General features: G+C 47.8%; 1 protein-coding gene across 4 annotated transcripts in view; it reads left to right on the top strand.

Moving 5' to 3' along the window:
- The window catches only part of cluha (CLUH binding protein of NUMT mRNA a), a 102,096-nt gene that overhangs the window by 41,942 nt on the left and 32,656 nt on the right, over nucleotides 1-27,498 (top strand). For 2 of the 4 annotated variants that reach the window (XM_078224762.1, XM_078224758.1), the window contains exons 5-15: nucleotides 1,270-1,397; nucleotides 3,905-4,059; nucleotides 7,033-7,158; nucleotides 10,935-11,082; nucleotides 13,640-13,732; nucleotides 16,298-16,992; nucleotides 18,694-18,839; nucleotides 19,336-19,440; nucleotides 23,203-23,303; nucleotides 24,105-24,257; nucleotides 24,468-24,530. In XM_078224762.1, the coding sequence (XP_078080888.1) occupies nucleotides 1,270-1,397; nucleotides 3,905-4,059; nucleotides 7,033-7,158; nucleotides 10,935-11,082; nucleotides 13,640-13,732; nucleotides 16,298-16,992; nucleotides 18,694-18,839; nucleotides 19,336-19,440; nucleotides 23,203-23,303; nucleotides 24,105-24,257; nucleotides 24,468-24,530 (1,913 nt within the window). Of the gene's footprint in view, nucleotides 1-1,269; nucleotides 1,398-3,904; nucleotides 4,060-7,032; nucleotides 7,159-10,934; nucleotides 11,083-13,639; nucleotides 13,733-16,297; nucleotides 16,993-18,693; nucleotides 18,918-19,335; nucleotides 19,441-23,202; nucleotides 23,304-24,104; nucleotides 24,258-24,467; nucleotides 24,531-27,498 lie in introns of all 4 variants that reach the window. The other 2 variants (XM_078224761.1, XM_078224759.1) reach the window with 1 other exon arrangement.

Raw genomic sequence — 27,498 nt, 5'->3', positions numbered from 1 at the left:
GCTGGGCGGTGAGCAAGTCACAACCGCAAACCTGGGAATTTTGACTCCGGCTTTGGGATTCCATTTTCTGTGAAAACTTCAACCCTTAACCGTGATGGAAAAAATAAACGTGTTTTATTGACGCTGCCCCTGTTTGACTGCGTTCCCACTGCTCAATATTACGGATGGTCCCATCCTTCGATGCAGGCTGGCAGTGACGGTGCAGACACTGTGACCACCTGCCTAGTGAATGTGCCCACTGCGGTTTCAGTGCCAGCAAAGGCAACCTAACTGTTGACGTGGAGATGCCGGAGTTGGACTGGGGTGGGCACAGTAAGAAGTCTCACAACACCTGGTTAAAGTCCAACAGGTCCACTCACCTGATGAAGGAGCAGCGCTCCGAAAGCTCGTGATTCCAAATAGACCTGTTGGACTTTAACCTGTGAGACTTCTTACGCACCCTGGACCCGGAAACCTGTCACCCATGCGATCGAGGTTCCTGCTGCTGATCCAGTCCCCTCCCCCCACCCCACCCCCTCACCACCCAACCACCTGCCCCTCCCCCACCGCCTACCCATTTTACAGGAAGTGTGCGCGGGCATCAGATTATCATTGGGGTATGCGATGCTGTTGAATAACCTGGTGCCATTGGCGGTCGGGACCTGCTGGTGAGTAATGGCTGCTTTGGTGAGGTAATGGAGAATGACGCTTGTGGAGGTGCAGTCAAGAAACACGTTCAGGGCAGGAGAAAATTGACGAAGCTGTTTTTTTAAAGAAATAATTTCTCGTGACAAAAGTTCATGCTGAAATATGAAATGACCGCTGGTGTATTTTTAACAATTTCTCCTGAACTGTTGACTGCGATTTGTGATTTGTGAAGCCAGCCCCGACCTGAATTGTCCAGCTGTTAAAGCCAAATACAGATGTTTGGTTTCTGCGGTTGGAGTTTGACAGCAGCGACGGAAAGCTGAGTCCCAAAAGGCAGTGTGGTTGGGCGGGAGGGATGGGGGGGGAGGGGGGGGGGGAGGGGGTTGGGGGGATGAATGGGGGGAGAAACAAAGATTTCATATCTGCAAATGAATTGTTCTGGGAGTTCTTTTGACAATGATTTTTTTCCTCCAATATAAAATAACCCTGGTCCAGTTGTTAACTAATCCATCCGTTATGTTCTGCAGTGACCAGGTCACTGAGGGTAAAGGCAGCCCCCGGGTAAAGTGGATGTTGAGGTTTCCGATGGAGAAGCCTAGTGCACTGGTTTCTAACTGCAGTTTTCTCAACGTTGCTTTTCAGAGACCGGGAAGCGTAAAAGGAAAGGCTTGGAGTTGGAGCAAATTGACTGCACGCCCCCAGAGCACATCCTTCCCGGAAGCAAGGATCGTCCTCTGCTCTTCCTCCAGCCACAGACCAAGGACGTAAAGGTAAAAGCAAAATGTTGCCGGAGATGCGGAAATTGGAATGGAAAATGCCTGAAATACTCAGCAGGTCAGGCACCGCCAGAGAGAGAGACACGGTGTGAGCGTTTCATCGAATCATAGAATCCCTACAGTGCAGAAGGAGGTCATTCAGCCCATCGGATCTGCACCGACCACAATCCCACCCAGTCCCTATCCTCATAGCCCCATACCTTTACCCTGTTAGTCCCCCTGAGGGGCAATTTAGCATGGCCAATCCACCTAACCAGCACGTCTTTGGAGTGTGGGACGAAACCGGAGCACCCAGAGGAAACCCACGCAGACACGGGGAGAACGTGCAAACTCCACACAGACAGTAACCCGAGCCGGGAATCAAACTCGGGTCCCTGGCGCTGTGAGATAGCAGTGCTAACCACTGTGCCACCGTGCCACCCCAACGTTGGCTCTATTATGGCTCTAGGATGGACGTAAGTGCAATCCTGAGGGGTATGGATAGGGTAGATAATGAGAAACTGTTCCCTCCCAGGAGACCATCAAGAACTAGAGGACACAGATTCAAAATAATGGGACAAGGGGAGTAGAAGTGACGCGAGGAGAAGAAATTTCACCCAGAGGATGGTTGGCGGCTGGAACAAACTTCCTGAGAGGAGGGTGGGGGCACAATGGCACTGCTGCCTCACAGCGCCAGGGACCCGGGTTCAAATCCAGCCTTGGGTGACTGTCTGTGTGGAGTCTGCATGGGTTTCCTCCAGGCGCTCCAGTTTCCTCCCACACTCCAAAGATATGTGGGTTAGGTTGATTCAGTAAGAATCTCACAACACCAGGTTAAAGTCCAACAGGTTTATTTGGTATCACGAGCTCCTTCCTCAAACGAGTGGAGAGTTGGGTTCACAAACAGGGCATATATAGACACAAACTCAATTGCAAGATAATGGTTGGAATGCGAGTCTTAACAGGTAATCAAGTATTTACAGGTACAGACAGTCCGAGTGGAGAGAGGGATGATCACAGGTTAAAGAGGTGTGAATTGTCTCCAGCCAGGGCAGTTAGTAGGATTTTGCAAGCCCAGGCCAAATGGTGGGGGTTACAGGTAGTGTGACGTGAACCCAAGATCCCGGTTGAGGCTGTCCTCGAGTGCGGAACTTGGCTATCAGTTTCTGCTTGGCAATTTAGGTTGATTGGCCATGCTAAATTGTGTCAGGGGGATTAGCAGGGTAAATATGCAGCGTTACAGGGATAGGACCGGGGTGGGATTGTGGATGATGCAGACTCGATGGACCAAATGAACTCCTTCTGCATGGTAGGGATTCTATTGATTGTGAGTCAGTTGTGGATTTGTGAGGACAGAGGCATGTGGGGTAAGATAAGGGCAGTGGGGCTTTGGAGAAGCTGGAGTTTGGGGAGGAAGGCAAGTTGGCCGGGACTGCGGTGAAACATTCAAGGCTGAAGGTGACAAAGACATTGAGAGTTTCGGGAGAAGGGAATCTGCATTAGGGATGTAGATGCTGAACATTGTGCGAATTGAATATGATGGTCTTTGAAGAAGATATGGAGACGAAAGCTGAGCCTGGGGTCCGGTGGGAACCGAGGGGGGAACTGAGACCGAGGGGGGAATTTTTCTGTCCCACCCACCACGGGAATCATAGCGGGTGAGACCATGCAAAGGTCTGTTGATCTCGGGGCGGGATCTTCCAGTTTTGGGGCGAGCCCGACCGGAAAATCCCGCCCCAAGAGTCCGGGAAAACACCTGGGGTGGTAGGTGAGGAAGGGGTGGAATTAGTGGCCAGCTTTAGGCGGAGGTCCAAGACAATGGACGTCCGACTCCTCGATGGCTGTCTGGCGGAGGTTGTGACTTATCTGTGGCTGGCTGTCGGGCGAGTGGTCGATGAGTAGGAGCCCCAGAGGTAAATCCAGGGATGGGAAACGAAGACCTTGCTGCACAGTGGTCAGTGCAAATCCAACTGAGAGCACTTCCGCCAACCTGGGCAATGAGGCCCAGGGTGGCGCGGTCAACTATCAGATGGTGCAGAGAAGATGAAAGTACTGTGGTCACAGAGGACCAAATCTTTTGTCATGTTTTTGGATAGAGCTGTTTTGGTGCAGTGGGAATATTTGATGCAGAAATGCTGCCCTCTGACAGCTGATTACACTCTGTGTGGTAGATTGCAAGCTTTGTGTCATATTGTGATAGGCTAAAGATGTGCAGGTTAGGTGGATTGACCATGCTAAATTGCCCCTTGGCGTCAGGGGGATTAGCAGGGTAAATACATGAGGTTACTGGGATAGGGCCTGGATGTGAACGTTGTCGGTGCGGGCTCGATGGGCTGAATGGCCTCCTTCTGCACTGTAGGGGTTCTGTGATTCGCTGAAATAATTCTGACATTGTCTGCATAACTGCACAGTTGATGGTCCCCTCCCCAACCTTGTTGCAAAGGCTCGATGCAAGACACTATGTAATTACATGTTAAGTACAGGAATTGTGTTTTTTAATTCACTTCCCTCCCTTTCCACAGCCTCTGCAATGCCTGAAAGTGTTAACTATGAGTGGCTGGAACCCTCCGCCAGGGAACCGCAAGATGCACGGTGATCTGATGTACCTGTACGTAGTTACCATGGAGGATCGGCATGTCAGCATCACTGCTTCCACCCGAGGTTTCTACGTGAATCAGTAAGTTGTGTTTATGTGCGTGTGTTACCACGCTGGCTTGCCCCCTTCATTATGGATTTATTTATCTCATCCTCCCTTTGTTCTTACTCGCGAGGAAAGCGGCACGGTGGTTAGCACTGCTGCCTCACAGGGCCAGGGACCCGGGTTCAATGCCGGCCTCGGGTGACTGTCTGTGTGGCGTTTGCACATCCTCCCCATGTCTGCGTGGGTTTCCTCCGGCTGCTCCTGTTTCCTCCCACACTCCAGAGATGTGCAGGTTAGGTGGATTGGCCATGGTAATCATAGAAACCCTACAGTGCAGGAGGAGGAGGCCATTCGGCCCATCGAATCTGCACTGACAACAATCCCACTCAGGCCCTATCCCCGTAAAGCCACATATTTGCCCCGCTAATCCCTCTAACCTACGCATCCCGGGACACTAAGGGCCAATTTAGCATGGCCAATGCACCTAACCCCACACATCTTTGGACTGTCCTTTTAGTGTCCCAAGATGTGTAGGTTAGATGGATTAGCCATGGGAAATGCATGGGATTTCAGGATAGGGCAGGGGATTGGGCCTGGATAAGATGCTCTTTTGGGGATTCGGTGCAGACTCGATGGGCCGAATGGTCTCCTTCTGCACTGTGAGGATTCTATGATAATGCGTCTCATTCCCATAGTTAGATGAGTGAAATTGGAAACTTGCCCCATTGAGAAGGTTTCCCCAGGTGTGGAACTAATGACGCCAATCAGCCGGCTTGATTGCAAAAAAAAAGTGGAACTTGCAGACCAACAACTTCCCTGATCTGTACTTGCTTCCTGCTACCCACCTAGCCCCTCGATTTGCAGGAACAACTGCTGAGTGGGTGGAAGAGTTTGCGTTTGTTGGCTGAACTGGCTGTGAAATTCAACTGAGTTCCCAGTCAGCAAGTTGCCACTCACTCTCTGCTCGAGTGAAAGGGAGTGAGTTGCGGAATTGGAAGGCTTTGCTAATTGTATGTCAGGTGAAATCAGGGGGGGGGCCTCTGCCCCGCACCTAACTCCTGCACTGTAGCAGGTTCACACAAGTTAACATTCATAACTAGCACACGCTCCAATCCTTCGCAAAACTGGGGCATGGCAGAAGGGTTTTGTCAGCAATTTCCCATATAATTACAGTCTTGACTGTCATTCTATTTAGTGTTGCACAACCTCCCATTCCATATTTATGGCACTCATAGATGAAAGGGGTGAGCCAGTAGCCTGTGCCCACACTGGCAGAAGGTATGCAGCAGTGGCCCAGTCACTATGACCATCTGTCTTTTTATTTCATAATGTGGAGATGCCGGCGTTGGACTGGGGTGGGCACAGTAAGAAGTCTCACAACACCAGGTTAAAGTCCAACAGGTTTATTTGGAATTACGAACTTTCGGAGCGCTGCTCGCTCACCTGATGAAGGAGCAGCGCTCCGAAAGCTCGTGATTCCAAATGAACCTGTTGGACTTTAACCTGGTGTTGTGAGACTTCTTTTTATTTCATTGAATCCCGACAGTGCAAAAGGAGGCCATTCAGCCCATTGAGTCTGCACCAGTAAATATCCCAACCAGGCCCCATCCCTGTAACCATGTGTATTTACCCTGCTAGTCCCCCTGACATTAGGGAGCAATTTAGCATGGCCAATCGACCTAACCCGCATATCTTTGGACTGCGGGAGGAAACTGGAGCACCCGGAGGAAACTCACGCAAACACGGGGAGAATGTGCAAACTCCACACAGACAGTGAGCCGAGGGTGGAATCGAACCTGGGTCCCTGGCGCTAACCATTTCCTTCCCTCCTTTCTCCTCGTCTCCCTCCTCTCCACCCCTCCCCACTCCCCCTCTCCTTCCCTGTAAGAGAATGATTCACTGACTCTCACTCCCACTACGGGGCAGTTTGTGATTCTGATCTGACACTACTTTAGTTTCTTTGTAAGCTCCTGAAAACACAAATTAGAATTTGTGAAACCATTGTACAATTTGACTACAAGGTCTCTGCAGGAGGAGCAAGTTTAAATGATCTTCTGCCTTTTGGCAGTTGGGTTAATGTTAGTTGCTGCACATTATTATCGTGGGAATGAGCACTGGGTGCGAGCTTGACAAAGCATATCTGGTAAAATGATCACTTAACACAAGCAAAACAACGTGCCGAATCTTCTGAAGGAAACTGAGGCTGGATAGCTCTGGGTCCAAGAAATGTGTCTGAAGGAAAGCGATGGCCTTGTGGTATTATCGCTAGACTGTTAATCTAGAAACTCAGCTAATGTTCTAGGAACCCAGGTTCGAATCCCGCCACGGCAGATGGTGGAATTTGAATTCAATAAAAATATCTAGAATTAAGAATCTACTGGTGACCATGAAACCATTGTCTTGTGTCAGAAAAACCCATCTGTCGTTTAGGGAAGGAAATCTGCCGTCCTTACCCGGTCTGGCCTACATGTGACTCCAGAGCCACAGCCAATGTGGTTGACTCTCAACTGCCCTCGGGCAAGTAGGGATGGGCAATAAATGCTGGTCAGCCACCGACACCTATGTCCTGGGGCACAGTGGTTAGCACTGCTGCCTCACAGTGCCAGGGACCGGCCTTGGGTCACTGTCTGTGTGGCGTTTGCACGTTCTCCCCGTGTCTGCGTGGGTTTCCTCCGGGTGCTCCAGTTTCCTCCCACAGTCCAAAAATGTGCGGGTTAGGTGGATTGGCCATGCTAAATTTAACTAGTGTCAAGGGGGGATTAGCAGGGTAAATATGTGGAGTTATGGGGATAGGGCCTGGGAGGGATTGAAGTTGGTGCAGACTCGATGGGCCGAATGGCCTCTTCCTGCACTGTAGGGATTCTGTGAATGAAACAAAATTTGCGGGTGGATGGGTTGGATGTAATTTTGCTCGAGTTAAATTCACAATGGTAATACAAAATGCGTAACTTTTATAAATGCAATGTATTTTTGCCCTTGTTACAATGCTGGTTTTTGTGCTCGGGACAGGTCGACAGCCTACAGCTTCAACCCCAAACCTGCAAACCCCAGCTTCCTCAGCCATTCCCTGGTGGAATTGCTGAGCCAGATCAGTCCTATTTTCAAAAAGAACTTTGCTGCCTTACAAAAGAAGAGGTGAGAGTTTTGCCGCGACTGTGAGTTGTCTTTTTCTGTTTGTTCTTTTCCCTGAGACAGAATTAACTCGAGAAATACGTTTCCACTTCCCATCAACTAACTGTGGTGAGCGGTGGGGGAGTTTGTATTGTTCTGATGATAAGTCGTCTCAACCTGAAAGTTTAACTGTTTCCCCCTACAGATGCTGCTGAGTTTTTCCAGTGTTTTATTTTGTTTTTATTTCAGAGTTTCGCCTCCATTATACTTTGCGTCTGTATTGGGGAAATAAAGCTTCTTCGGGTATGAAAACATCTGGGGTGGCACATTGGTTAGCACTGCTGCCTCACAGCGCCAGGGACCTGAGCTTGATTCCTGGCTTGGGGTCACTGTCCATGCGGAATTTGCACGTTCTCCCCGTGTCTGCGTGGGTTTCCTCCGGGTGCTCCGGTTTCCTCCCACAGTCCAAAAGACGTGCTGGTTAGGTGCTAAATTCTCCCTCGGTGTTAACCGAACAGGTGCTGGAGTGAGACAACTTGGGGATTTTTCACTGTAACTTCATTGCAGTGTTAATGTAAGCCTACTTGTGACACAATAAATATACTTTAAAACATCCACCCTGTCTCTGGGGGGAGCACAAATGTGGAAATACTCATTCAGCTTCTTGTTGCCACGTTGAGTGATTCATTTCCTCCACAATTCCAGTAAAGACTACAATTACAGCATGACGTCCAGTTTATTATTATGGAGTTGACCAAGTGAAGCACATTACAGCAGAGCTAACATGGGGGAAGATAATGGGATCCTGGCTTTTGTGTGCAGCAGGGGCGAATACAAAAACAAGAAGCTGGTGAATCTGCACAAGACATTGGTTAGGCCACAGTTAGAGTATAGTGTGGAGATTTGCAAATTCCATTATAGTTAGATCATGGGATTCATGGTAATGGAGTAACGTAAGGGTTCTGTAAGGGATTAACTCTGCTGTCTCACACCAAGTCCTGTTTACCTTTCGCTCCTGTGCTCATTGACCTACCCTGGCTCCCAGTCAAGCAACACTTTGACTTTATGTGGGCGGCACAGTGATTGACGTTGCTGTCTCACAGCGCTAGGGACCCGGGTTCAATTCCGGCCTCGGGTCACTGTCTGTGTGGAGTCTGCACATTCTCCTCGTGTCTGCGTGGGTTTCCTGCGGGTGCTCGGGTTTCCTCCCACAGTCCAAAGATGTGCTGGTTAGGTTGATTGGCCATGATAAATTGACCCAAGTGTCGGGGGAATTAGCAGGGTAAATATGAGGGGTTACAGGAATAGAGCCTGGGATTGTGGTTGGTGCAGACTCGATGGGCCGAACTGCCCTTCTGCACTGCAGGGATTCTATGAAAATTCCACACCCTTGTTTTCACATCTCTCATGGCTTTGCCCCTCCCTATCTGTGTTATCTCCTTCAACCCCATAACCCTCGGATATCTGTGCTGCTCCAATTTTGGCCTCTTGAGCATTTCTGATTGAATAGTTCCACCTCAGCCTTCAGCTGTCTAGGACCGAAGCCCTGGAATACCCTTCCTGAACTTTTACTTTCCTCCTTTAAAATGAATATTAAAACCCACCTCTGATTCAGCTGTGGGTCATCTGACCTAATATTTCCTTCCAGATGTGGAAAAATGTGAGTGTGTCCACTTTGGTAGGTGGAGCAGATGGTAAGAGATTAGAAAGTGTTGATGTGACAAATGACCTGGTTTCCTCGTCCATAAGTCACTGAAAGCTAACATGCAGGTGCAGCAAGCTATTAGGGAGGCTAATGAGATGTTGGTCTTTATCACAAGAGGGTTTGTGTGCAGGGGTATTGAAGTCTTGCTTCAATTGTGTAGAATCTTGGTTAGAGCACACCTGGAGTAGTGTGTGCAGATATAGTCCATTTCCCTTAGGAAGGATATTATTGTAATTGAGGGAATGCAAAGAATGTTCACCAGACTTGTTCCGGGGATGGTGGGACTGTCTTATGAAGAGAGATTGGGCAAACTGGACCTGTATCCTCTAGAGTTTTGACGAATGAGAGATGACCTTATTAAAACCTACAAAATCCTTAAAGGGAGAGGCAGGGTAGATGTAGATAAGGGGCACAAGTTCCAAATAAGGGGGAAACCACTTAGACCGAGATTTTTTTTTACCCAGTGGGTTGTGAATCTTTGGAATTCTCTACCCTAGAGGCCTGTGGAACCTCAGGCATTGCGAATGTTCAAAGCAGAGATTGGTATTTAGATATCTGTCAATGAAGCAAAGGAATATGGGAATAATATGGGCAAATGGCATTGAAGTGGATGATCCGCCATAATTGTATTGAATGGCGGAGCACGCTCGATGGGCTGAATGGCCTGCTCCTATGTTCTTACATCGTTCAGTGTCATATTTTCTTTTATGTTCCTGTGGAGTGATTTGGGATGTTTTATTATGTTAAAGGTACGATATAGATGTAGGTTATTGTTAAATTGGACCACGTAGCACCTGCTTTTCAGGCACTGTGAGGCCTCAAAATGGCAGGCAGGAAGTGTGTGCACGCACTTGGCACTAAACGTGCATCACCGGCCATGTTGGGCAAAGAGAAGTGAGAGGTGCTATTCACACACTCCAGAAGCCGGTGTTCGACCAGCCATTCACACTGGCAAGTAAGGGACCTAAAGCCCACCTCAGCCATCTGTTGCACAATAGGTTTTCTGAGGCAGTCACTTTGAAACTATATTTTACACAGTAATGCCGTTATTTCCATCCACTCCAAATGTAGAATTGGAAGTTATGCATTGAATTCTGAAGTACGTTGAAGCTTCGTTTGGTCTTTAACTTGACGTACCTTAAGTGAAAGCTTAATTTGGAATTGTCGCTGGGTCAAAATCCTGGCCCTCCCTTCCTAACAGCACTGTGGGTGTTCCTACACCACATGGACTGCAGTGGTTCAAGAAGGCAGCTCACCACCACCTTCTCGAGGGCAATTGGGGATGGGGCAATAAAAGCTGACATGGCCAGTGGCGCCTGCACCTCATGAACAAATTATACACTCGAGGGTGATGATTAATGAATGAATTCCGGCACTCCTGTAACTTATGTTACTGTCTCAGTTGTGGTGAATGTTAATGAATTCCAGGCTGGTGTTCCAGGGACCAGATCTTTATGCTGGAGAAATGCAAATGCAACATGCTTCTTACTCGGTGCAGTTCAGCTCTGCATTATTCCCTCGCGTTAAGCCTGGCAGCACTCTCCAGCACCTCACCGAATGGAGGGAGGGTATAGTCTTTACAGACCTGGAGCAACATAATAAATTGTACTGGACAGTAATGGCTGCAGGATTGCTGTGCCCCATGGAATTGGCTAAACCACCCCGTGATCTAGAAAGTGCAGGCAGTGGTTAGCACTGCTGCCTCACAGCTCCAGGGACCCGGGTTCAATTCCAGCCTCGGGTCACTCGAGTCTGGGCGGAGTTTGCACATTCTCCCCCGTGTCGGCATGGGGTTCCTCCGGTTTCCTCCAAAGATGTGTGGGTTAGGTGAATTGGCCATACTAAATTGCCCCTTAGTGCCAGGGGGAATTAGCAGGGTAAATACTTGGGGTTACGGGGATAGGGCCTGGGTGGGATTGTTGTTGGTGCAGGCTCGATGGGCTGAATGGCCTCCTTCTTCACTGTAGGGATTCTGAGAGTTGCACGATGCCTTTGAGATGAGCCTACTTGCTGTTTGGTGGGGTGTGTGTTGTGGTGGTACAATTAAAATAATTAAACCCTGCTTTACTGACCTGTGTGACCTTTTAATATGCAGGGTTCAGCGGCACCCGTTTGAAAGGATCGCCACTCCTTTCCAAGTATACAGTTGGACTGCACCCACAGTGGAGCACGCCATGGATTGTGTCCGCGCGGAAGATGCATACACTTCACGCTTGGGCTACGAGGAGCATATACCAGGCCAGGTACTGCAGACTGATCTGTGCACTGTAGCAAGGCACTGACAGTGGCACAGGGTTCGAATCCTGCCACGGCAGGTGGTGGAACTTGAATCGCGTAAAATAAAAGTCTGGAATTACGAATCTACTGATGACCATGAAACCATTGTCAATTGTTGGAAAAACCCATCTGGTTCACTAGTGTCCTTTAGGGAAGGAAATCTGCCGTCCTTACCCGGTCTGGCCTACATGTGACTCCACAGCAATGGGGTTGACTCTCAACTGCCCTCGGGCAACTAGGGGATGGGCAATAAATGCTGGCCAGCCGGCGATGCCCATGTCCCACGAATGAATAAAAAATAAGCCAAACTCTGTCTCCTGTAGCTACTGCCTTTTAATTATTTATTTGCCACTCAAATTGTTTTTGTGCTGCTGTGTGTCCCAGTCACCCTGTGCGGAGAGACAGCCTGCACCCGGATTGCGATCACACTGGTTTTGGTTCTCTTATCTACTCCCACCCTTCAGGGGGAAGGTCCTTGGTCTCTGTTGACACTAATGCTTAGATCAGCAGCCCAGTGAACCTTGACCCTGCACTGAGCGTCTCTCTGTTTAATAGCTCACTCATGTTGCCTGGCATTTAAAAGTCACCTCGTGACGGGTGTTCATTTCATCATCAAATATTCACCGTGGTGCACTTTCTGGTTTTTATTTCGCGATAAATGTGACGGTTACTTTCTGAAGAGCACCGTTTGAACATGAAGCTGTGTTCCAATGATCCGCTTACACCTTGAAAAATAAATATCCGAAGAGCAAAGGAAAGTACAGCACAGGAACGGCCCTCCAAGTCCGTGCCGATCATGATGCCCCAACTAAACTTAAAAAAAGAAACCTTCTGTCCTTGCTCGGTCCGTATCCCTCTATCCCTCCCTATTCATGGACCCATCCAGATGCCTCTTAAATGTTGCTAATGTGCCTGCTTCCACCACCTCCTCTGGCAGCGCGTTCCAGGCACCCACCACTCTGTGTGAAAAACCTCTCCACATCTCCCTTAAACTTTCCCCCCCACTCACCTTGAACCTGTGTCCCCTTGTGATTGAGACTTCCACCCTTGGAAAAAACCTCTGACTATCCACCCTGTCTATGCCTCTCATCATTTTGTAGACCTCTTATCAGCTCTCCCCTCAGCTTCCGTATTTCCAGTGAAAACAACCCAAGTTTATTCAACCTCTCCTCATAGCCGACACCCTCGAGACCAGGCCACACCCTGGTTAACCTTCTTTGCACTCCAAAGCATCCATGTCCCTCCGGTAGTGTGGCGACCAGAACTACACGTAATATTCCAAATGCGGCCTAACCAAGGTTTTATATAGCTGCAACATGTTATAGGTTAATTTTTAATATTGAACATAAATTTGCACATTTTCAGCATCTGAGGGTAATTACATTGACAGAGCTTTCTGAGTAAGAGAATCACACTGTCCTTTTATGTACTCCTAGAATCCCTACAGTGTAGGAGGCCATTCAGCCCATTGAGTCTGCATCGTCTCTCCGAAAGAGCATCTTACCCAGACCCACTCCTCTGTCCTATCCCTGTGTATTTACCCAAGGCCAATCCACCTAAGCTGTACATCTTTGGAGTGAGGGGGGAAACCGGAGGAAACCCACGCAGACATGGGGAGAATGTGCAAACTCCACACACACAGTGACCCAAGCCGGGAATCGAACCCGGGTCCCTGACGCTGTGAGGCAGCAGTGCTCACCACTGTGCCACCCATGTGGAAAAACTGGAGGTGTTGCAGAGATCCTTGTGTTCAATCTCTTTTGCTGAGTTTGTGTTTACAGCAAGGGTCAGGCTGCTACAGTTGATCTCAGCGCCACTGAGGAGAGGAGTGGAGGGCCATTGCCATCTGCCATAAAGCAAAAGGAATGCCATCTTTCACCTTGGTTCAGTTGGTAGCACTCTCACTTAGAAGTCACAAGGATACGGGCTCAAGTCCTACTGCGAGCTAGAGTATGTAAAACTAGGCCAACCCTTCCGTACAGAATCACAGAAACCCTACAGTGCAGAAAGAGGCCATCTGGCCCATCAAGTCTGCACCGACCACAATCCCACCCAGGCCCTACCCCCTTTTCCTTACACTGCCGTGTTGTAGATAAAGTAGTAAACTGAGGCCAGGATTGAAACGATCCTATTCAGAAAAGAACGGAGTTCTCCTGGTGTCCTGACCAACAGTCATTCCTCAACCATGTGTGACACAACTTGTGTTAATTGGCTGCTAGCAGTTGCCTACATCACCGCACTACACTTCAAACATATATAACTCTTTGACTTTAGTGCTTAGGGATGTCTGGAGGATGCAATACAATACTAAATATAATCTCTCTTATAAACAGAGCTTTCAATCCTCCAGCTACCACATACCCTTTTATCTAGTTCACTTCCAGGCCTCCCTGAATGTCTTTCTGATCTTGCTTTTGCTTCACTCTGCCGGATTCTAATCAAATTCCAGTTTTAAAATAAACTATAAGTGAATGCTGTCCTTTTTATGTACGTTTTCTCACAATCTGTTCTGGGTGTCTCCAGACAAGGGACTGGAATGAAGAATTGCAAACAACCAGAGAGCTCCCACGCAAGAACCTTCCGGAAAGGCTTCTCCGCGAGCGCGCTATTTTCAAGGTAAAACGGTTTTTGTTCACAAGTCGTATGTAATGCTTCCCTCCATTGTTGTGTATTGCTCTGCCACCCACCTCCGGGTTACTTATCAAAGCTTTTGTTTAATTCTCCCTCCATAGAATCATAGAATCCCTGCAGTGCAGAAAGAGGCCATTCGGCCCATCGAGTCTGCACCGACCACAATCCCACCCAGGCCCTCTTCCCATAACTCCACAAATTTACCCTGCTAATCCCCTGACACTAAGGGGCAATTTAGCACGGCCAATCCACCTAACCCGCACATCTTTGGAGTGTGGGAGGAAACCGGAGCGCCCGGAGGAAACCCACGCAGACACGGGGAGAATGTGCAAACTCCACACAGACAGTGACCCGAGACCAGAATTGAACCCTGACGCTGTGAGGCAGCAGTGCTAACCACTGTGCCGTCCGTCTATGTACCTGCTGTTCAAAGTAATGGGAATGGTCATTTGTGAATAAAAATAATAATAGCCTGGGGTTCCATTTTGCGATGTGTCAACGTCCAGTATCTGGGTGAGGGTCCAAACTTGAATTTCTTCCAACTCCAGAGATCAGATGTCTCCCCAGCAAAACGGGATTGAATATTCAGAGGGAGAGAACTCTCTTTCCCGCAGTACCTGAAATCCCGGGTGCCTCTACACCCAAGGGATCTGGGTGTACAGATACACAGGTCACTGAAAGTGGCAATGCAGGTGGAGAAGGTAGTCAAGAAGGCATACGGCATGCTTGCCTTCATCGGCTGGGGCATTGAGTTTAAAAATTGGCAAGTCATGTTGCAGCTTTATAGAACCTTAGTTAGGCCGCACTTGGAATATAGTCTTCAATTCTGGTCGCCACACTGCCTGAAGGATGTGGAGGCTTTGGAGGGGGTACAGAAAAGATTTACCAGGATGTTGCCTGGTATGGAGGGCATTATCTATGAGGAGAGATTGGAGAAACTTGGTTTGTTCTCACTGGAACGACGGAGATTGAGGGGCGACCTGATAGAAGTCTACAAGGTTATAAGAGGCATGGACAGAGTAGATAGTCAGAAGCTTTTTCCCAGGGTGGAAGAGTCAATTACTGGGGGGCACAGGTTTAAGGTGCGAGGGGCAAGGTTTAAAGGAGATGTATGAGGCAGATTTTTTACACAAAGGGTGGTGAGTGCCTGGAACTTGTTGCCGGGGGAGGTAGTGGAAACAGATATGACAGTGAGTTTAAGTCTTGACGAATACATGAATAGGATGGAAATAGAGGGATATGGCCCCCGGAAGGGTAGGAAGTTTTAGTTCAATCGGGCAGCATGGTCGGTGCAGGCTTGGAGGGCCGAAGGTCCTGTTCCTGTGCTGTAATTTTCTTTGTTCTTTGTGAGCAATCTCAAATCAGTAGAGGGTTGCAAAACAAACGAGAGCTTCAACGCCCCATTCTTGTATCCTGTATGTCAATGGGATTAACTATTTAGTTCCAATTTGAATTGGAAATGGGCAAAACTTTGTGTTGCGTGCTCACGCCTAGGCGCTGTTTTAGCGTCACCCAAATAGGATTGCGAAAACAGAAGATGCTGGAGAGTCTCAGCCGGTCTAGCAGCATCTGCGGAGAGAGAAAGTGAGCCTGTATGACTCTTCAGAGCTAAAGCAAGAGAGGAAATGTGATGGATTTGATAATGTCTAAGATAATGTCTAGGCAGAGCAAAATAGATGGCCAGGGATAGGCAGGAGCTAGGAGAGATTTGATGGCAGTGTTAAAGACTAAAGAAGGTGCTGACAGTGGCATTAAGGTAAAGTATCAGTGGATAGCATTCCGCTATCTTACCATTATCCCACTATTAACACCAGCTTCAGTCTTTAACATTGCCATTAACACTCCCTCTGTCTTGTTGCCCATGGCACCTTTGTCAAATCGCTCCTGAGTTCCCACCTACTTTGCTCCACCTCAGCTTATACCATATAAAATCCATCCCATTTCTGCCTCTCTTTAACTCCAAAGGAGAGTCATCCCCATTCGAATCGTTAACCCTGTTTCACTCGCCACAGGTGCTGCCAGACCTGCTGAGTTTTTCCAGCATCTTCTGTCTTGTATTGCGGGGCTTTCCAGCCTATGCAGTATTTTGCTTTTTATTTTTATGCGTTTGTTGGGGGCCCTTCGCGATATCTCGTTGTCCTGCAGTGGTGAAGGGAAAGTAAAGTAAAAATAAAGTTTGTTTATTAGTGTCACAAGTAAGGCTTAGATTAACACTGCAATGAAGTTACTGTGAAGTTCCCCTAGCCGCCACAGTCCGGCGCCTATTTGGGTCAATGCACCCTAACCAGCACGTCTTTGAGAATGTGGGAGGAAACCGGAGCACCCGGAAGAAACCCACGCAGACACGGGGAGAATGTGCACAGGCAGTGACCCAAGCCGGGAACCGAACCCGGGTCCCTGACACTGAGAGGCAGCAGTGCTAACCACTGCGCCACTGTGCCGCCCTAAGAGCATTACTCACCTACCTCTATAATTTGGTCACTTGAAGGTGTCACCAGCAGTGACGACACTCACGTTTGCTGTATTTTCTTTTGCTTTTCCTTTCTAAAGGTGCACAGTGACTTTGCAGCAGCTGCCACCCGCGGTGCGATGGCCGTGATTGACGGAAATGTCATGGCAATAAATCCCGGGGAAGAAACCAAAATGCAAATGTTCATTTGGAACAACATCTTCTTCAGCTTGGGCTTTGATGTCCGTGACCATTACAAGGACTTTGGTGGCGACAACGCAGCCTACGTGGCTCCCACAAATGACCTGAATGGAGTCCGGGCCTACAACGCGGTGGACGTGGAAGGACTTTACACTCTGGGGACCGTGGTTGTGGACTACAGGGGTTACAGGGTGACTGCGCAGTCGATCATTCCTGGCATTCTGGAGCGGGAGCAGGAACAGAGTGTGATATATGGGTCCATAGACTTTGGTAAAACAGTTGTCTCTCACCCCAAGTACCTGGAGCTGTTGGAGAAGACAGCCAGATCCCTCAAAATTCAGACGCACAACGTCCTTAACGACAAGAACGAGGAAGTGGAACTCTGCTCCTCAGTCGAGTGCAAGGGCATCATTGGGAACGACAGCCGCCATTACATCTTGGACTTGCTGCGCACCTTCCCGCCGGACTTGAACTTCCTGCCTGTGGAAGGCGAGGAGCTCCCGGAGGAATGCAGCAAGATGGGCTTCCCCAAGGAGCACAGACACAGGCTGTCCTGTCTGAGGCAGGAGCTTATTGAGGCCTTCGTCGAGCACAGGTCAGTGCAGAATTACACAAGCATTTCCAAGCATGGGGTACGCTGGATCTCGATCGAGGTGCTGTACGTCATAGAGACAATTGTTTCTCAGCTGCAGAGTGGCTGGTTGTATCTCCATCTCTTCAGTTTGGATAAATGCCATGTCTATTGGCCCCTCGCTGACCCCGTGGCCCCCTCGCTGACCCCACTGCCCACCCACCCACTGTCTCTCCTTCCCCCCCCCGCCCTTCAGCACCCCCTACACACCCAAGTTCCCTCCCCACCCCACACACCTTCCCCACCAGCCCCATTGCCCCCCCCACTACTCCCTCTGCACTCTCCAGCATCCACCCCCCCCACACACACACACCTTCCCCACACCCCCACTGAAAATTACCATCGGTGTGTACGCACTCTGTAATCCTTGGGCACCCTGGTGTCTCCTAGTGGCTGCTCACGCCCCCAGGTCCGTGCTCGGAAACTAGTTCCCTCTGGGGTGATAGGTTGAATGAAGCAGCAACTGTTCCCTGTAGAATGCTCTCACACAATCCATCTCAGCGCACAGTTAAATGGTTTGAATTGTTACACTCAAAAACTCAGCATTTTCTGCATGTTTTCATTAAAAATTACCAGCTTGGGATAAAATGTAGTTCTTTATTATCTAGAATCATGTGATCACCAAGTCAGGCTAACTTTTTAACTGGCCTGTACTAGCTATTGTTGACCTCCACAATAAATCTTAGTTTCTGCATTTTTAGTGAGCTCCAAACCTCATACTGTGTTTGCATGAGTCTGGGGGAGTGTGGCCCCCTCCCTATCTCGGGATTCTCCTCTAGCCCAACATCCCTCTGAGATATCTGCCCTCCTTTAATTCTGGTCTTTTAAGCACCCCCAATGTATATAGTCCACCATTAGTGGCCATGACTCCCGCTGCCAAGACCCCCTCTCCTGAAGCTCTGGAATTCCCTCCCACTCTCTCCCAATGCTCCTTTAAGCCGCTCCTTAACACCCAACATTTTTGATCAAGCTTTTGTTCATTCCATAATATTGCCTTACATGGCTCACTGTCAAACTGCTCATAGCTTCAATCAGTCCACGTGACAGAGAGTTCCACGTTTGTGCCACTCTCTCATCTCAACATTTAACATTATAAATAGTTGTCAACATCTCCCATTCAGTTTTGCTATGTCAACTGTCACAGTGTAGCTGTGGGTTCCAGACACTTTGGCAGCTTTGTGGAGTCAGCTTCTGAAGTATCTCTCTCAAATCCGTCTTAGATCGTAAGACCGTAAGATATAGGAGCAGAATTAGGCCATTCGGCCCATCGAGTCTGCTCCGCCATTCAATCATGGCTGATATGATTCTCATCCCCATTCTCCTGCCTTCTCCCCGTAACCCTTGATCCCCTTATTGATCTAGAACCTACCTATCTCTGTCTTAAAGACACTCAATTACCTGGCCTCTGTGGCAATGAGTTCTACAGATTCACCGCCCTCTGGCTGAAGAAATTCCTCCTCATCTCAATTTTAAAGGAGCGCCTCTCCATTCTGAGGTTGTGCCCTTGAGTTCTAGTCTTGTCTGTTAATTTCTAATCCTCAACAGAAGGTTTGCCTTCCCATGGGTAAAGGGATTGGCGGTTTTGTTGGTCGTTGGCCATCTTGCCGTTGGCCGCGAGCTTTGGAGTCTTTTCCAGTCTGTAACTCCCTTCCGCCTCCCTCGCAGGTATCTTGTTTTTATGAAGCTGGCTGCCTTGCAGCTGATGCAGCAGAAGGCCAACAAGCAAGAGAAGGATTGCGCCGCCGTGACGGAGAATGGTAGCTCTTGTCTAACCGAGGCCGTGGAGAACAGCAAAACTGTGTCGGAAGATGGTAAGGCTGAGGAAAACCTTTCTGGATTAGATCAAGCTAGAAATCTTGCAGAGTCCATTGCATCAGAAGACAGAGCAGGTACTTTGTTGGAAGCTGTTCTGTTGAACGGCTGTGATCTCCTAATGGTTGTGGTGGTGAATCTTTAATCAGGATGGCATTGATTGCTATCAGCACTAATTCTGTGGGTGAAATGTATTAATTCCTGGATTGCCTCCTCCACTCTGTAATTCAACGTGCTTTCTGTCTAAAGACTATGTTCCTGGGCTAATTTATTTAAATCTTTAGATCTTTCGGATGAAGCTGGGTATTGACCCTTGGGACAATTAATCACCCAATTTTCCACTCCCTTTCCCCCCATCTAATAACATTTTCTGAGATGCATGTTGGATTTTTAACCGGATTGCTTTGTTGCCTTTCAATGGAACAGTTGCTGCGATTTATTTTTTGATGTGAATTGCTCTTAGAATTACCTTTATTTTGCCTTCGATATTTACAGTTGACCCAAAGAGCAAGGAGGTTATTCTGAATGCCTACAAAGCAGTTGGTTCTGTCAGCAATACATCTTTCGACATTCGCTTCAACCCAGATATATTTTCACCAGGTATGTAAAGAGTTATAACACCTGTCTCACACTGTGACTTTGTGCAACTATAGATTTCAGAGAAATCACACGTGACTGCTTTTGGGAACCAGATCAGAAACTCTTAAGATGTATTATGAAGTTAGCCTAAACACCAACTGTTTTTGACATTAGTGTGAGCACAACTTGTTCTGCCCCAGGTGTGATTCTATTGACACACTAGGAAGCTTTTATTAAAACAAACTTTATTTAGCAACAGAGTTAAAATATAACAAAAAGAATTAGCTTAACTTTTAAACATGACGAGATTTAATTCTTTGCTGCTAGCTAATTTCTATTAGTTCCAATTTAAGCAATATCCCCACAGACATAAGCTCCTCTTCAGAATCTATTAGCAAGGCATACAGGAATTCCCAGTCCCCTAGCCTTTTAACCCCTCTGGACAGAGATGCAGAGAGTCACCCGTCTTCCGACTCTCGGACAGCAGCCTCCAGAGGAAAACCTGTCTTCACACAGCAGAACTCCAGTGAGAGAGAGGGGGAGAAAGCACCTCTTGCCCTTTGCAGACCTCAATACCTATTTTCTAGCAGGTCCCAGAAAGAGAGAGAAAAAAAGCTGCTGCTTGTTTCCAAATTCGAGCTGCTGTTTTTCCCTCTCTGTAACTCTAGCCCTGGCCAGTCACATGATTTTCTTGTCAATCAACCTAATCAAACCCTACTCTGTGACACCCCAGGGAACAACGCGAAGAATAACAATAATGCATTAGCCCAGGTTAAAGCAAACACTCCAATAATTAGGAGCAATTCACCTTCTGCGGTACCAGCACGTGAGCTGCTGGCTGTAAACAGTCAGCACCTTAATCAGAGCTGAGGTATAAGACAGTCCCTTCAGGAGAAACATTACAAATACATTTCTTAAAGGCACAGTATCATCACACTACAATAAAGTGAGCGCAGCGAAGGTGTACCAGGCTGATACCTGGGATGGCAGGTCTGTCATATGAGGAGAGGCTAAGTCGGTTAGGATTATATTCATTGGAGTTTAGAAGAGTGAGAGGGAATCTCATAGAAACTTATAAAATTCTAACCGGGTTATATAGGGTAGATTCAGAAAGAATGTTCCCGATGGTGGGGGAGTCCAGAACCAGGAGTCATAGTTTGAGGATAAGGGGGTAAACCTTTTAGGACTGAGGTGAGGAGAAATTTCTTCACCCAGAGGGTGGTGAATGTGTGGAATTCACTCCCACAGCAAGTAGCTAAGGCCAAAACATTGTGTGATTTCAAGAAGAAATTAGATATCGCTCTTGGGGCTAAAGGGGTCAATGGATATGGGGTGACGGCGGGATCAGGATGTTGAATTCGATGATCAGCCATGATCAAGATGAATGGCAGAGCAGACCCGAAGGGCTGAATGGCCTCCTCCTCCTAGTTTCTATGCTTCTAAAAGGACCAGCATTGGTGGTGTTGTTTTAACAAGTGCTCTTGTCCAAAACATATTTTTGTCAATCGCACAAACAACAACTTCAGTGATCAAATAGCCTCGGACTTGCTTTGATTTGGATCATTAAAGTTGGAAAATATTCATTAGGAGGCTACTGAACTTGAAGAATCAATCAGAATTCTACCATGTCTCTATTCATAAATGGCAAAAAATTGATTATGATTAGAAATACCAAGACTTTTGACTGCAGCAGATGATGAGCCAGTATTTAAGAACAAAGAAAATTACAGCACAGGAACAGGCCCTTCGGCCCTCCGAGCCTGCCCCCACCGTGCTGCCCGTCTGAATTAAAACCCCTAGCCTTCCAGAAAGAACAAAGAAAATTCTAATTATTTCTAACATGAGTGCGGTGAAATTTCCTATCAGAATTCATTTCTGGTGTCGCGTCTGAAATATTTTAATAAATATCATTTCCCCCTTTCCCAATCACAGAAGGATTGAGAATAGTATCAGGAACAAAACAAGTTTAGTTGAGAATTTTAAATGTATCCATTCATTTTATTGATCTGAAGGATTTAATTTGTTTGATTTATTATTGTCACATGTATTAACATACAGTGAAAAGTATTGTTTCTTGCGCGCTATACAGACAAAGCATACTGTTCATAGAGAAGGAAAGGAGAGAGTGCAGAATGTAGTGTTACAGTCATAGCTAGGGTGTAGAGAAAGATCAACTAAATGCAAGCAGGTCCATTCAAAAGTCTGACAGCAGCAGGGAAGAAGCTGTTCTTGAGTCGGTTGGTACGTGACCACAGACTTTTGTATCTTTTTTCCGAAGGAAGAAGGTGGAAGAGAGAATGTCTGGGGTGCGTGGGGTCCTTAATTATGCTGGCTGCTTTTCCAAGGCAGTGGGAAGTGTAGACAGAGTCAATGGATGGGAGGCTGGTTTGTGTGATGGATTGGGCTACATTCACGACCTTTTCTAGTTCCTTGCAGTCTTGGGCAGAGCGGGAGCCATACCAAGCTGTGATACAACCAGAAGGAATGCTTTCTATGGTGCATCTGTAAAAATTGACTCTGTAAAAGTGGATGGAGTCGACAGTTTGCACAAACTGTTCGTGTTCACGGAAATGTCTCTGAAGTTTTAGCTCTTAAGTGTATTGACTGAGTTTGTTTTAATTTGTCTGTTTTGTCCATTTCCAAACCCAAAGTAGAGTACCTACATTCATTTAAAAAATGCTGAATGCCACTTTTTAATTTAAAAAACCTAGCGCTGTTTTAAAGTTTGTTGTTGCACGGCACTGAAACATAATGGCCAGGGTTCTTCTTGCTCGCTGCCTGCTCGGGTAGCACAGCGGACCGGGGGGGGTTGTAACGGGACGACGCTGGGCGCGAGTCTCCCAGGCGATGTTTTTCCACGTAATCACCGGGGGTCTGATAACCATATGGAAATCGCCATTTCCAAATGATTAGCGAGCCCGGGACAGTCGTGATCGGGGGTGGAGGGTGGGGGTCAGGTAGGCCAGCAATTGGTTGTGGTGGGGGGGGGGGGGGTCGGGGAGGCTAGCGATCGAGTTGGTGGGGGGGTGGAGTCGGGGTTCACATAGGGAGGGCGGTGGTGGGGGGGGGGGGCCATTGCGCGTGCGCTGAGCTCCTCGCTGACAGATTGGTACATGCGCAGTGGTCCACTCAGCCTGCCAATTCCGGCCTCACCAGGGGAATGAGACTCCATCCCCCACTTTCCGACGTGAATCCTCCTGAGGCACTCTGTAATGCACAGAGTGCCGGAGATTTGTTCCACTAAGTGCCCCCAAAAAACAGGCAGGAAATTCTCTCATTTTGCTGCCCGTTGGGAGGATCCCGGCCAATATATATGTTAAATTATCGAATTGGGAGTGATAAGATTTTGAGACACCCATTTGTGAAGGAGCGGCGCTCCGAAAGCTCGTGATTCCAAATAAACCTGTTGGACTTTAACCTGGTGTTGTGAGACTTCTTACTGTCTGTGGGAAAAGCCTTCTTGAAACATCTCAGGCCAAACTTCTAAACAGCTCCCATTGTCGCTTGCAAAGGCTTGGTGCCTGCTTCTTACCTCTTGTACAAAACACGGTTTTCTACATTAAAGGTGTTAGAAATGCAAATTAGTGTTTTTAACTGTGCTTTTGTTGGTTCCCTTTCTCCCCTCTGCCTGGTGTCCACCTGCTGCCCACCATGTGTAAGTGACTCTGTAATCTGACAAGTGCTTTGGAAGTATTAGCTATTATGACTTGTGCTCCTGACGCCATGTCTGTTTCACATACAATACAGAAAGTGTTTGTTCACAGTGACAACTGCTTATTCCAGGTGTCCGTTTCCACGATTCCAACAGTGAAGAACTCCACAAACAGAAACAGTTGTTGAAAGATGCGGCTGCGTTCCTGATTTCCTGCCAGATTCCGTCATTGGTAAGAAGGGAACTCTGTTATAATCTTCCGCAGACTGGAAACGACTTAATTGCCTCTTCTTCAGCCTCATGTGATTAAGTCAATCCCATTCGGTTCTTGTTATTGTTCGGGTGGCACAGTGGTTAGCACTGCTGCCTCACAGCGCCAGGGACACGGGTTCGGTTCCCAGTCTGTGTGGAGGCCGCACGTTCTCCCTGTGTGGGTTTCCTCTGGGTGCTCTGGTTTCCTCCCACAGTCTGAAAGACATGCTGGTTAGGTGTATTGGCCATGCTAAATTCTCCTTCTGTACCCGAACAGGTGTACAGAGTGTAGCGACTAGGGGATTTTGGCATAACTTTATTGCACTGTTAATGTAAGCCTACTTGTGACACTAATAAATAAACTTAAACTATTTGTGTGGAAATCATTGGAGATATTAATTCTCCCCATCTTAATGGATTGAACACTCTGTGTGTGCATGCGCGCACGCGTGTTCCCTTCTCCACTAATTCAAACCTATTTCCCACCTTAATCACCTTTCCTGGCCAATGAAATACAATGCAACCTGCTGCCCAATGCCATTCTCAATCTGGTCCCTTGAGAAGCATGTCATGGAGACGCACGTGTGACCTTTCTATCATCTTCAATTAAGGGAAGTGGATGGGAAAGAGTAAGAGAAGGTTGAACCCGGGTCCCTGGCGCTGTGAGGCCGCCATGCCATCCTGTTTGCAGGGCTATCTCTCCATATGAGTTTTGGGTTCAGCTTTATTCAAACGTTGCCCGTGTGTATGTGATCAGGAAGAATGTGTGTTCTTTGTTTAGATAAAAGACTGCGTCGATCACACGGTGCTCCCGATGGACGGTGCAACGTTGGCAGAAGCTATGCATCAGCGGGGCATCAACATCCGTTACCTGGCCAAGATAGTAGAGATGGTGTCAAAGAGTCTTGCCCAGCAGCAGTTGGATCATATTTATGTACGTATTTTTGTTAATACCGAACAAAAACTTCCCATTGATGTCATTTCTAAAAGACAGCTGTCATTAACTTTTTATTGAACCAGGAGCCATTATTTAAAACAAATCTGAATATACAATGGTTACCTTGTGTGTAGTCATTCAAAGTAGTGTACGGGACAGCATTTCTATTAACATGTGTGCTTTCAAATTCTTTATTAAACACCACAGAAACTTGGAGTGACTGAGATAATCACCCGATCTGCTAAACATATCTTCAAAATATACCTTCAGGTAAGAGCGCGTTTACAAGTTTCCTCCCGGGGGGAATTGTGTAAATGTAAACGTGAGTTTTAAACTGGGGTTGGAGTAGGGGTGTAGAGCAAGCAGGATTTTGCTAAGCAGTATGGAGGAGCTAAATGACTTCCTCCTGCTCCTATGTTCCTAGATGTGGCATGGAGTTAGCATATGGAGTAACATATAAGGCATAGACACTTAGGCCAGGGATGGGCGAGGCTCGGAGGACGGCATTCTCCGTTGGCCTCGGGCGGACCTGCCGGTAAATTTCCGCCCTTAGTCCCACAGTGTCTGAAAATGGGGCGAGAGCTAAGAAATGGATGTATGGCATGTGGGAAGAGCTAGCACAAGGACAATGGACCAAATGACCTTCCATTAGCTAACTTTAGCACTGCGGGCATTGGATGTGAACTCCTTGTTTAATAACAAATGTTTTTGTGACTTAAACACTTCTGCGGCATCATGTAGGACATCAGGACATCACTGCAGGAGTTCCCCAAGGTAGTGTCCTAGGCCCAATCATTTTCAATTGCTTCATCAATGACCTTCCTTGTCTCATAAGGTCAGAAGTGGGGATGTTTGCCGATGACTGCACAAAGTTCAGTATCATTTGCGACTCCTCAGATACTGAAGCAGTCCATGCCCATATGCAGCAAAACCTGGACAATATTCGGGCTTGGGCATATAAGTGGCAAGTAATATTCGTGCCACACCAGTGCCAGGCAATGACCATCTCCAACAAGACCGAATCTAACTATTGTCTTTTGACATTCAATGGTATTACCTTTGTTGAATTCCCCACTATCAACATCCTTGGGGTTGCCATTGACCAGAAACTGAACTGGTCATAAATAAACAAGAGCAGGTCAGAGGCTAGGAAACCTACCCACCATCTACAAGGCACAAGTCAAGAGTGTGATGGAATATTCTCTACTTGTCTGGATCAGTGCAACTCCAAAAGCACTCAGGAAGCTCGACACCATCCAGGACAAAGCAGCCCACTTGATTGGCACTCCATCCATCTCCATAGAATCCATAGAATCCCTACAGTGCAGAAGGAGGCCATTTGGCCCATCGAGTCTGCACCGACCACCATCCCTTCCAGGCCCTATTCCCGTAACCCCATATATTTACCCTGCTAATCCCCCTGACACGAGGGTTAATTTATTATGGCTAATCAACCTAACCCGCACATCTTTGGTCTGTGGGAGGAAACCCACGCAAACACGGGGAGAATGTGAAAACTCCATTCAGGCAGTGAACCGAAGCCGGGATTGAACCCAAGTCCCTGGCTCCTGTGAGGCAGCAGTGCTAGCCACTGTGCCAATGTGCCGCCCATCTCCTCCCGTCTCCTCCAACATTCACTCCCTCCACCACCAGCACACTGGGAGCCGTGTGTACCATCTACAAAATTCTGCAGCAATTCACCAAGGCTCCTTCCACAGCACCTCCCAAACATTGCGATCTTTACCACCTAGAAGGACAAGAGCAGCAGATACAATGGAACGCCACCACCTGGAGGTTCCCCTCCAAGCCACTCGTCATCCTGACTTGGAAATATATCGCCCGCCATTCCTTCACTGTGGCTGGGTCAAAATCCCAGAACTCCATCCCTAACAACACTGTGGGTGTATCTGGCCAGCAGCTCCCAGTTCCCATGAAAGAATTTTTAAAAAATCTTCTCGTTCTCCTTTTCCTCCTTTTCTCTCCCTCTAATTGTTCACCAATCTACACAACCAAGGTAAAGAGCTTCTTCTGTGAAGTTTAATTCAAATCCTTATTGGTTGCTCTTCTGCACACCTTTCTGTAAAGGCTCGAATCAATCGAGGTGACCATGAAACTACCAAAAAAACCCCAACTGGGTCACTAATGCCAATGAGGAAAGGGCACCTGCCATCCTGGTCTGGCCTCCAAGTGACTCCAGACCACAGCAATGTGGCTGATTCTTATCTGCCCTCTGATAACAGCCTAGCAAGCCACCGTGTTACATCAAATACCATTACGATGGACTGCAGTGGTGCAGGAAGGTGGTCAAGGGTAATTAAGGATGGGCAATAAATGTTGATCTTGCCAGGGTTGCTCTCATTCCCTGATATAATGCATCCTTAACTTAAAAGAACAGGGCTCTTGATGTAACAGAGGTGGCACAGCTGCCTTAGGGAGCTACAGGATTCACTTTTTGGTGTTACTGACGTCATTGGCAGCCAGGTACTCTTCTTTCCTGGTCACTGGCTTGCATAGTCTAGTGATAGCGTTTGAGACAAACTCTCCCCATTCATTGAACAGCATTGTGGCACAGTGGTTAGTACTGCTGCCTCTCAGCGCCAGGGACTCGTGTTCAATTCCGGCCTCGGGTGACTGTGTGGAGTTTGCATGTTCTGCCCGTATCGGCGTGGGGTTTCCCCCGGGTGCTCCTGTTTCCTCCCACACTCCAAAGATGTGCAAGTTAGGTGGATTGGCCATGCTGAATTGCCCCTTAGTGTCCCAAGATGTCTAGGTTAGATGGATTAGCCATGGGAAAAACATGGGGTTGCAGGGGGTTGGGCCTGGGTAAGATACTCTTTCAAGGAGTCGGTGAAGACTCATTGGGCCAAATGGCCTCCTTCTGCCCTGTAGGGACTCTATGGTTCATTGGCCCCTGCTGTACAGGGCAAAACAGCATCATGTGTATGTATTCTTGCTTGGACAGTATCTTTTATTGCAGCAGGGCTCTGAAATGTTGAAAATATTTTTACGTTTTTTGCCGAATAATCCTTTGTTCATGTGATCTCTCTGACCTGATTTTGATCAGCAAAGGGAGGCGGAGAGGAAATTTCCAGAGTGTTTTTATACTTACTGGCCCTGTTTATTTGCCCCTCTGTTTATCTGCCTCTCTCGGGAGATTACGAGGTTATGGGAATGAGTGGGGAGTGGTGTTGGGAGGGGGGAATGGGGGGTGATAATGTTTAGTCGTCATGTGGGAACC

This window comes from Mustelus asterias, chromosome 12 (genome assembly GCF_964213995.1).
Source record: "Mustelus asterias chromosome 12, sMusAst1.hap1.1, whole genome shotgun sequence".
Taxonomy (NCBI): Eukaryota; Metazoa; Chordata; class Chondrichthyes; order Carcharhiniformes; family Triakidae; genus Mustelus; species Mustelus asterias.
This window is presented reverse-complemented; position numbering and strand designations above follow the sequence as displayed.